We start from the raw sequence: 10,234 nt of genomic DNA, 5'->3' as shown, positions 1-10,234 counted from the left end.
TGGGCCCAAGACACGTGGCACACCACCCAGTGTCCACCCCCTTCAAGGTCCAATGTCCTCGTTGGCACACCGCCTGGTGTCCACTCCCTTTGGGACTTAGTGTCCTCGTTGGCATACGGCCAGAAACCTATATCTAATACCATTTATAATACCTCAAGCCCACCGTTAGCAAATATTGTCCTCTTTAGGCTATTACTGTCGGCTTCCTCTCAAGGTTTTTAAAACACGTTTGCTATGGAGATGTTCCCCTCTTCAACTAACGTGGGATCTCACAATCCACCCTCTTTGCCACCAGCGTCCTTGCGTATACTCGTTCCTTTCCTTTTTATGTTCTAGTCATCTTATTATCAGGATCTCTCTCGTTCAGATGTAGTATCGGTTTATTCATGTACCATTCCTTTACTCAGCTGTCACAATCACGATTTTATTGGATGACAAAATTGTAATGTATATTTAATGAATATAAGTGTCGTTTTTTGGACTGAGTTCTTAGCTCACTGAATACCCATATACAAAGAATTACTCGAGATTGAACGAACGGTCAATTCTATGCGTATAATCATTCAGCATAGCTTAACGGACCTAAATAGAAAAAAAAATTGCAAATATTTATTGAATATTATCAGCGGTATATGTCTAAAGAGATCCATAAGAGCAAATTATAAAGCGATCGCGTTTCAAATTAAAAAAATACATCACGACATAGCTTAAAATTGCAAAACACATCGTAGAGATTTTCCATCGATAAGTAGCTGAAACGCGTCGTTTATCTGGTGAAAGGGAAGTTGATGTGTTATGAATTCATCCAATTTGACCACCTGATACAAAGGTGAAGAAGTTAGTATTATTGTGTTAAGGCAAAGAGAGGAGAGTTCTTGAGTTACCCCTTTGATGCATTGCTTAGCAAAGTGAGGCATGTGAGTCCTGCCTTTGAACCCTCCAAAAACGGAAGCCACCACCTTACGCCCACTGAACAGCTCCATGGGATGAAGTGGTAGCATTTTTGGGCTTGTATGAACTCCCAACATCACCGTCGTTCCCCATCCCTAATCAAAACGTCGAACCAAATTCATTTGTTAAACTTGTGTTTGTGACTGTCAATCTAAGCACAACTCAATTCAATGAGGTATATACTCGTTATGTTATCGTTGAACTCGAGAAAAAGAAGAAAGTTAGGTACCCGATTTCGTTTTCATTCGAAGCACCCTCGTCTAACATCAATATTATCGACTATCGACTAGACCGACAAGGTTGGAACTAGTTCATTGTGATCATGGATGTCTCTCTATCCATCACTTACTTTTTCTTATTCCCACCCGTATTTTAACTAGAATCAAACTCCTCACCACTAATGTGAGATCCCACATCGGTTGGAGAGGGTAACAAGTGCTAACGAGGACGCTAGGCTCTGAACGGGGTGGATTGTGAGATCCCACGTTGATGGGAGAGGACAACGAAACATTTTTTATAAGGGTGTGAAAACCACTTCCTAGCACGCATTTTAAAACCTTGACGGAAAGCCTGAGAGTAAAGCCCAAAGAAGCAGCTAGTGTTGGGCTTGGGTTGTTACAACAAAAGTCAACAAGATTGTAGCGGTCATTGCCCCTTGGATCTTCCCTCACATGAGACTTACTTTTAAGAGTCGAGTTCGTAGTTTTTATGATGGTGGTCACTCGATCTCGAATAATTTAGTTATTTATTGTAACGCAACACACGATTTTGGACATGTATGACAATTTTCTAGCGTTGATTGAAACAGAAACTTAATCGACAGTGTAAATTGCTACACTCGTTCAAGTATGAGGTTTAAATTGATTGAATGAAAAATTTGAAGTTAAATGGTAATGTTACTTACAATGTGAGTAGACAAGAAGGCCGTGCGCAAAATCTCTCCATTCCCGACACATTCAAAGCTGTAATCCACACCTCCGTCTGTTTTTTCTATAATTATCTACGATCAAGAATATAAAAAAAAAAAAATTGAAAATTTGAAAATTTGAACCCAAATGAAAATTTGAAGGAATTTGTGGGGATACCACCAATACCGACCTCATGAACAGGGTTGTCGGAGTCTCTAGGGTTTATAAAGTCGGTGATTCCGAATTGCTTTCCTATATAAATATAAGTTGCTTTTAGGTTAAATTAATAAAAATACTCGTAAGTTTTATACTTTGTCCAAAAGTACCAACGATAATTAAAAATAATTATCAACGATAGACTTGAGTAAAAGAGTAAAAGAAAGGAAATTACCAACGATAGACTTGAGTGGGTTGATATCGACGCCGATGATTTTAGAAGCACCACGGGCTCGTGCTCCTTCAGCCACCTACAAAGCCAACCACCACAACAAGTTACAAAAAATAGCTCCAATTCGACTCTACCATCGAACCATTCCACACAAGAGAATTACTTACCGCAAGTCCTACTGCTCCCAATCCAAAAATCGCCACCGTCGAGCCAGCTTCCACGTTCACCGTATTCCATGCCGCTCCCACTCCTATTTCCATCGTTTACATAACACATTAATTATCATTTTAATTGTCTTAAATACGTTCTCCCACCTATTTATGAATCTAACAAGCTTTATCGTCTCTATCCCTATCACCTATTATCCTCAATTTCACAATTTTTTTTTTTTTTTTAAAGGAATTGCCACAAGAAATTTTTTTATATTTTATTTATTGAATTCATTTTCACTCGTAATAAAATTATTAAAAAAAAAACTAAATAAATGATATGTAAAGAAAATATTATAAGATATCATAATAAAAACCATAATATTCCATAAGAAAAAAATATATAATTATAATATTTAAAAAAACATATCTAAAAAAAAAACATTGACAATTATTGAGCAGAAAACGACAAAAAGGTTTTTTTTTTCTGACACACCATGTTCTCTTATTAATTTTGTGTGTGTTTGTTGTTTTTTTTTTTNTTTTTTTTTTTTTTTTTTTTTTTTTTTGTTCGTATGAAAAAGTAAGAATTAAAAATTCGAATAAATTAAACCTATTATTAAAATCCAATTTTTATTTATTTTCTAAATTTTGTATGAAATTGTCAAAGTCGTCTCTCATATTTTTAGTATTCTTTATTTGTATTTAATGGATTCAAACTTCTTGATTAAATTATTCCGTAATTTTTAAAAATATGATTACTAACAAAATTGATTTAATATTAAATTATTATTTTAATCAACCCATTTAAATGATTGTTATTTAAAAATTGACATTTCATTTTAAAATAGAATAAATGGACCTAAAATTTTGAATTACCATTTTACGGGACAACAAAGTAAGATATTCATATGACTCGAGAATCCGATCAATAGAACTATTTAACCCAAATTATAAAATATTAAATTGAATTATATTTTTTAGATTTGAGTTAAGTTGAATTTTTAAAAAATTAAAAATTTGGGTCGATCGTAGTTGGCAATAAGAAATTAATGAATTAAAAAAAAATTATATTGTAATTTAATTACGTACCAGTAGAAAGGCCACAGCTTAGCAAGGTCATCTTCTTCATGGGAGCTTCGGAGTCAATCTTAACGACACAGGCGGATTCCAACACCGTGAACTCGCTGAAAGTGGACGTATTTAGGAAGTGAAAAATCGGCAGCCGCCGCTCGTCCGCCGTGGTGAACCGGGTTTTACCGTCGTGGGTCATCGTTCTTTTCATCGGATTCACTCCCATAACCTCGCAAGCGTTCGTTTTCGGGTTCTTGCAACACCGGCACGTGCCACACTCCCCGTGGAATAGCGGAATCACGTGATCTCCGGCCGCCACCTCCGTCACGCCCTCCCCCACACTCTCCACAATTCTGCATTAATTAATTCTTTTATTAGAAAAATAAATAAATAAATAATTTATTGAAAAATAAAAAATAGGATTTGAAATTATATAATGACCCGGCAGCTTCATGGCCGAATATACGAGGGTAAGCCCTTTGGGATTCATTCTGCAATTTCAAATAATTCAAGGGCTAATTAGCAAAAGGACTAAAAAATAAATAATTTAAATTCTTTTTTACCTCTCCTTTCCAAGCGCTGAGATCCGTGTGACAAATGGAAGTGAAGAGGATTTTGACTCGGACCTCCGTTTTCTGTGGCGGGTCGACCCGGACTTGTTCGATGACGAGCGGCTCCCCCGGACCCCAAGCCACGGCGGCTACAAGAAAACAAAAACCAAACAATTACGGCGGAGAGAGAGAGAGAGAGACGGCGGCGGCCGCGGCGGCTGTTTATTACCTTTGCAGATGATGACTCTTCCAGCGGTGTCGCCGGAGCAGCCGTTGATCGGAGAAACCGCCTCCATTTGTTTGTTTCTTTTGGGAAATGAAAGTGGCAGACTGTTTCATTTATCTCATTTATCTATTTAGAGAAGTTTGACTTTAAATAAGAGGAAAAAAATTATTATTATTTTGATTTTAATCAATTTAGTTATATAATTTTATATTTTTTAAAAATTTAAATTTATTTTATGCAGATAAATATATTAGATTATCCATGTATCACTATAATATATAATACAAATATTAGGTAAATTCAGAATATATGTCTTTTTTATAGGGAGTAAAAGATTTATCTTTAAATTAAGTGATTTTTTTAAAAATAATTTTTAAAAATTTAGAGAATAAAATAAATATTTTAAAATAAAAAAAATAAAAAATAGGAGCTAGACCGTAAGGAGGCATAAGAAATTGAATGGGCGGTGACCCAACGGTTTAGTAGGCTCTTTAAAGTTGGTGGTGGACCCGCTTGTAGATCGAATGAATGAAAATAGCTTATATTTAAAATTTAGGCGGCATAATTTCTTAAATATACACGTTTTGATGTTTAAGTTAAAAAGAACGAAAATCGGGCTTATATTAGGTCCTATGAGTCAAAGTCATGCATGATGAAGATCGAGGTTGAAATTGGGCTAAGAGGCTCAATTTCCTTTATGGGTTCATCGATTTCAAGCATATGTCTAGGTCAAGGTAGGGATTAGGCCTAGATCTACCTTTCCTATGTCTTTTGTGAGGGCTCCCCATAAAGTTCAGATGGCGAAAAAGAACGAGTTTCTCTAGAAAATTAGTATTGCTATTGGCAAGTTAGGGCTCCTCAAATCATGGATGACATACCCTCCGTTTAACATAATGAGCTCTTCGGTCTCATGTCGATGTGAGGGTTTGGGTGAGAGGCCAATTCTCTTTCTTCGCACGACTCAATTACCTCCTATTCAGCTTCAAAGTTCAAATTCATACCCTAACCAAAACACGTTGCAACTCGTAGTGCGTTGTTTTTTTTTTCTCCGTCGTAAAATAGTAACATAAAAGGAAAGGAAATTATTTTCCAAAAATGGTAGGCAATATCATAAAGTTGACAGATGAAATATATAGGAAGCGGACCATATGTTCAAATACATTCATGAAAAATGGACCAAATATTCAATGATTCAAATTTTTTTCTTTTTTCTTTTTTATAATTCTGGTCTCATTTTAGCTTAAAATTTTTAGTTTTTTTTATTCCCAGAATTAAACATAGAATTGCTTAAAATTTAAACGAGCTACCAGAAAAAAAAAATAAAAAAGTGTAACTTGTTGGTATAGACAGTGACTATCAAGACTAAACTCCAAAGCTTATCGGGAGAGAAAAATAAAAATCAACGAGACCCATTAACCAAAATTCCGAGAAACACAACGCACCAAAATGGATCCAAAGAGGACGAACCCTCGAATCAGCGACAAATAAAATTAGAGTAAGGTTAAAAAATTTACTAAAAAACATGAAAGATTTTGCAATAATATAATAGAATGAACGTAACCTTAAAACATATTATATAATTTTTTTTTGTTTGGAAATTACATGAAAATTTATATTTTTCATCATTAAAATTTTCAAAAATTAGTCAACGAAATTATATAATAATTGAAGTTGTTTGTTTCCAAGGATTGTTTGTGTTTTATACGCATATTGAAGATAATAAAAAATTTCACAATTTAGTCAAACTTATCCACCTTATATTATAAATAAGAATATCATATTATTGATAAAAAAAATATTTTAAAATTAAATATATATATATATATATATATATATATATTTTGTGGATCTCTCGGTTTAAATAAGATTAAATTAAACTTTCATAAATTTCAACGATATCCTTAAACTTTTAAAAAATAAAAAATTTAAATATATATTTACGGTTAGTTTTGGATTGAAACTCTTAATACACTTTATTTTACGAATACTTTTAATGATGTTTTAAAAATATCATTTTTAACTTTAAAAAGTTTCATTAATATCCATTATCTTTTAAAATAAAATTTAAAAATACGTTAGTATTATGTTTAAAATTACGGACGTGCAAAGACCGAAGTATGTGCTACTCTTATTTTTCAGGTAAGGATAAGACACCTCTGTACAGATGATGACGTCCCAAAAAAGGAAAAAAAAAGCCCAACATAAGGCCCACTTATTGTTTGAGAGGAAAAAAAGGCCCAAAATGAGAAGCCCACTAACATTGATGTAAGAGTTGGAAAGTGAGATATTGCCTCCCCCACTAAATCTATAATATGGAACATTTCAAAATGCCAACTCACACCTGTCTCTATCTTTTATTTTCTTTTTCATTTTCACCTAATTTTTTTTATTCTTTTTTTTTATATATCTAGTCGGGTAGGCTCGACTGTAGCTCTGAAAAAATATCTACGAATTCTTCTTTACAAGAACAACCCTAACTGGTTTAGTGATGTCTCTGCTATTGGATGAAAGTGTCCCACATCGGTTAAGTTTAGGGTATGACTCTGATACCATATTAGGTTGAATGACACTGTCATCAGTAGGGTAAAACTAACCTATCTCACGACGGTCTAATCCTAGCTCATGTTCCCTATCATTGTGAAGCAGAATTCACCAGTGTTGGATTGTTCACCCACCAATAGGGAACGTAAGCTGAGATTAGACCGTCGTGAGACAGGATTCTTGTGCACACTGTTTTTCAGCCAAAAGACCGACCCTCCTCCCGAAAGCTTCGTGGGGACTACTTTACGACGACGGACGACCGCCTGTTGATCTTGACCTACAGAAAGAAGGGAATCAATGTTTTGATTCCAGAGTCAAATTGGGGAGACAACTCGTTCAAGGCTTTGACCTACTGATGACAGTGTCATTCAACCTAACATGGTATCAGAACCATGCCCTAAACTTAACCATGTCAATAGATTGGTAAATCCTCAAATGTTGAACAAAGTATTGTGAGCCTCGAAGGCATAGTAAAAAAGTGACCAGAGAAGACTCCAAAGGAGCCGAGCCTCGATTAAGGGGAGGCATACTTTGTTTGAAGGGAGGTGTAGGATGAAAGTGTCCCACATCGGTTAATTTAGGGAATGATCATAGATTTATAATAAAAGAATACACTCTCCATTGGTGTAAGATCTTTCGGAGAAAATCCAAAACAAAACCATGAGAGTTTATGCTCAGAGTGAACAATATCCTACCATTGTGTACAGTCGTGTTCATTCTAACATCCACAACTTTGCTGAATATATATATATATATATATATTTAAAATATTTTAACGAACGGGTTAAAAATAAAAATTTATTTTTATTTGTTCCTCGTATAATGAAAAATTATTATATTAACCATAGGTTAAAGATTGATATTGATTAGATAATTATTTTTACTTGGGAGATAACGTAAGAATTTATTTGAATTTTCATCTCTAAACTGGCACAGTAAAAAAGTGAAAGTTAGGTGAGAAAAATAAAGAAGGCAATGGAAAAATTAGATGTGTGGTCAATGATGGACACATGGTAACAAATAACAATAAAATAAAAATAAAAATACGACGGCGTTTGACTAATGTTTTTCTCATTTCAATATTTAATAATTTTAAAAATTAGTTTTAAAACCTTTTATTTTATTTTATTTTAAAAGTTTTAATAATATTTTTTAAGTTTTTTTTTTTTTAAAATATATTTAGTTATTTATTTATTTATTTAAAAAATACTCATGATTTTGATAAATTACAATAACATATTGTATCCAATTTCAACCTCCTCATCTACATTTCCTACCTAACTTTCCTTTTTAATACATTTTTTTTTAATATTAGAAAATATATAATAAATTATTAATTTAAATTAAGTGTTCGAACTTTAAATTTTGTGTTTATTAGGTCATTGACTCATGGAACCTTTTTCGGTCACCACCCACGATACGATTATTCCAAATCAAACACGCTTAATTATGAAGTTTTCTGTGTAACGGCCTAAGCCCACTGCTAGCAGATATTGTCCTCTATGCGCTTTTCTTTTCGGGCTTTCTCTTAGTTTTTAAAGTGCATATGCTAGGGAGAATGTTTTGTTTTACTCTCTGACTGATGTGGGATCTGTCATTGATTGAAGAGAGAAACGAGTGCTAGCGAGGATGTTGGGTCCCGAACGAAGAAAGATAGTGAGATCCCACATTGTGAATCCCACTTTTATTTCTTTTAGGTCTTTTTTAGTTATCTTATCCTTAAGATCACTCTCATCCGGATGTAATCTCGGTTAATTCATGTACCTCTCATTTACCTCGGTGTCACATTTTTTTTTAAATGTTAAGGGACTAAATAGATATAAACTCAAAAGTTTAGTGATCTATTAGACATATTTTAAAGCTGAGAGACCAAATAGAAATAAACCATAAAATTTAAGGCCAAACAAAATTTAGTAAATAAATTAATCAAAATCGTATAAATTTAAAGAATTTTTTAACGTTAAAATGAATATCACTCAATTAATATAAAATGAGTGATATTTTTTTAACAAAATATTTGAGGTTCGAATCAGTCCGACAATATTTTCTCATGAAATGACGTAAATGCCCTCTCTCTTAATTTTCACTCAATTTCCCCCTTATTTTTATAAATAATTTGAGGCCATTTTAGTAATTTAGAGTGGTTAATATTACATTTGACATTAAGATTTTCAAAATATTTTATAAATTCAGAAAAATATGATTTTGGTACCAAAAAATTATTGGATCATATTCCATTAAGAAAAAAAAAATTATTGTATCATATTTAAATAACTATATAATATTTAAAAAATTATTGAATTGATCTATTTAATAAAATTTTGCATGATAGCAAATAAAAGATGTGACATCAATTATTTTGTTTCATATTTATAATATCAATGCATATGTAGTTAAATAAATACTCTTTTACCTTAAATTTTACATAATTAGTTAAATATCTTAATAATTGAGTATGTATCTTTCAATAATTATTTAGTGTATGATTCGTGTATAATTCAATAATTACACAAACTATTAATTTATTTTTCAAGTACGTATATATATAAATACGTGTATATATATATATATATATATATAAAATAAAGAGTGAGTAAGAACAAAACATGTTAAAATGACACGTATTGATAAAATATTTGTAATAGCTAAAGTTCACAGCAAGTAGATATTGTCTGATTTAGCCCGTTATATATCGCAATCAGCCTCCTGGTTTTAAAACGCGTATACTAAGGAGAGATTTTCACACCCTTGTAAGGAATGTTTCGTTTCATTTTTCAACTGATGTGGGATCTCATAGTATTTATGTCACAGGAGAATACCCACTGTTTAAATTGTGGGGATAGTCATCACTATTTGAATCAGTTCGGGATCTCACAGTATTCATGTCACAAGGAGAATACCCATTATTTGAATTGTGGGGTTAGTCATCACTGTTTGAATTCGGGATCTCACAGCATACATGTCACAAGGAGAATACCCATTGTTTGAATTGTGGATAGTCATCACTGTTTGAATCGGTTCGGGATCTCATAGTATTCATGTCACAAGGAGAATACCCACGGTTTAAATTGTGGGGATAGTCATCACTGTTTGAATCAGTTCGGGATCTCACAATATTCATGTCATAAGGAGAATACCCACTCTTTGAATTGTGGGGATAGTCATCACTGTTTGAATCAGTTCGAGATCTCGCAGTATACATGTCACAAGGAGAATACCCATTATTTGAATTGTGGGGATAGTCATCACTGTTTGAATTCGGGATCTCACAGTATACATGTCACAAGGAGAATACACATTGTTTGAATTGTTGGGATAGTCATCACTGTTTGAATCAGTTTGGGATTTCATAGTATTCATGTCACAAGGAGAATACCCACTGTTTAAGTTGTCGGGATAACCATCACTGTTTGAATCAGTTCAAGCCAAGTAGGTTACGTATTCAT

General features: G+C 33.0%; 1 protein-coding gene across 1 annotated transcript; it reads right to left on the bottom strand.

The window, feature by feature from the left end:
* Nucleotides 1–608: 608 nt before the first annotated feature.
* On the bottom strand, nucleotides 609–4,338 carry LOC111783963 (alcohol dehydrogenase-like 4). The gene is made up of 10 exons (XM_023664787.1): nucleotides 4,251–4,338; nucleotides 4,034–4,170; nucleotides 3,912–3,961; nucleotides 3,489–3,823; nucleotides 2,415–2,497; nucleotides 2,251–2,326; nucleotides 2,050–2,111; nucleotides 1,856–1,951; nucleotides 885–1,046; nucleotides 609–818 (listed from the first exon to the last, which is right to left on the bottom strand). The coding sequence occupies exons 1-10, from the start codon at nucleotides 4,315–4,317 to the stop codon at nucleotides 708–710; spliced, it is 1,179 nt and encodes a 392-aa protein (XP_023520555.1). The 5' UTR covers nucleotides 4,318–4,338; the 3' UTR covers nucleotides 609–707.
* Nucleotides 4,339–10,234: the final 5,896 nt, after the last annotated feature.

The sequence above is a fragment of the Cucurbita pepo genome, unplaced genomic scaffold (genome assembly GCF_002806865.2).
Source record: "Cucurbita pepo subsp. pepo cultivar mu-cu-16 unplaced genomic scaffold, ASM280686v2 Cp4.1_scaffold000134, whole genome shotgun sequence".
In the NCBI taxonomy this organism is placed as follows: Eukaryota; Viridiplantae; Streptophyta; class Magnoliopsida; order Cucurbitales; family Cucurbitaceae; genus Cucurbita; species Cucurbita pepo.
The sequence above is the reverse complement of the archived record's forward strand: the minus strand, read 5'-3'. Positions and strand labels throughout refer to the sequence as shown.

What these genes read in the sequence shown, in the direction of transcription:
- LOC111783963 (XM_023664787.1), bottom strand. Translation starts at nt 4,317, where the DNA reads ATGGAGGCGGTTTCTCCGATCAACGGCTGCTCCGGCGACACCGCTGGA. An exon ending in TTCGGCCATGAAGCTGCCGG is followed by an intron (nt 3,824 to 3,911) that starts GTCATTATATAA and finishes TAATTAATGCAG; the next exon opens with AATTGTGGAGAGTGTGGGGG. An exon ending in CTAAGCAATGCATCAAAGGG is followed by an intron (nt 819 to 884) that starts GTAACTCAAGAA and finishes CCTTTGTATCAG; the next exon opens with GTGGTCAAATTGGATGAATT.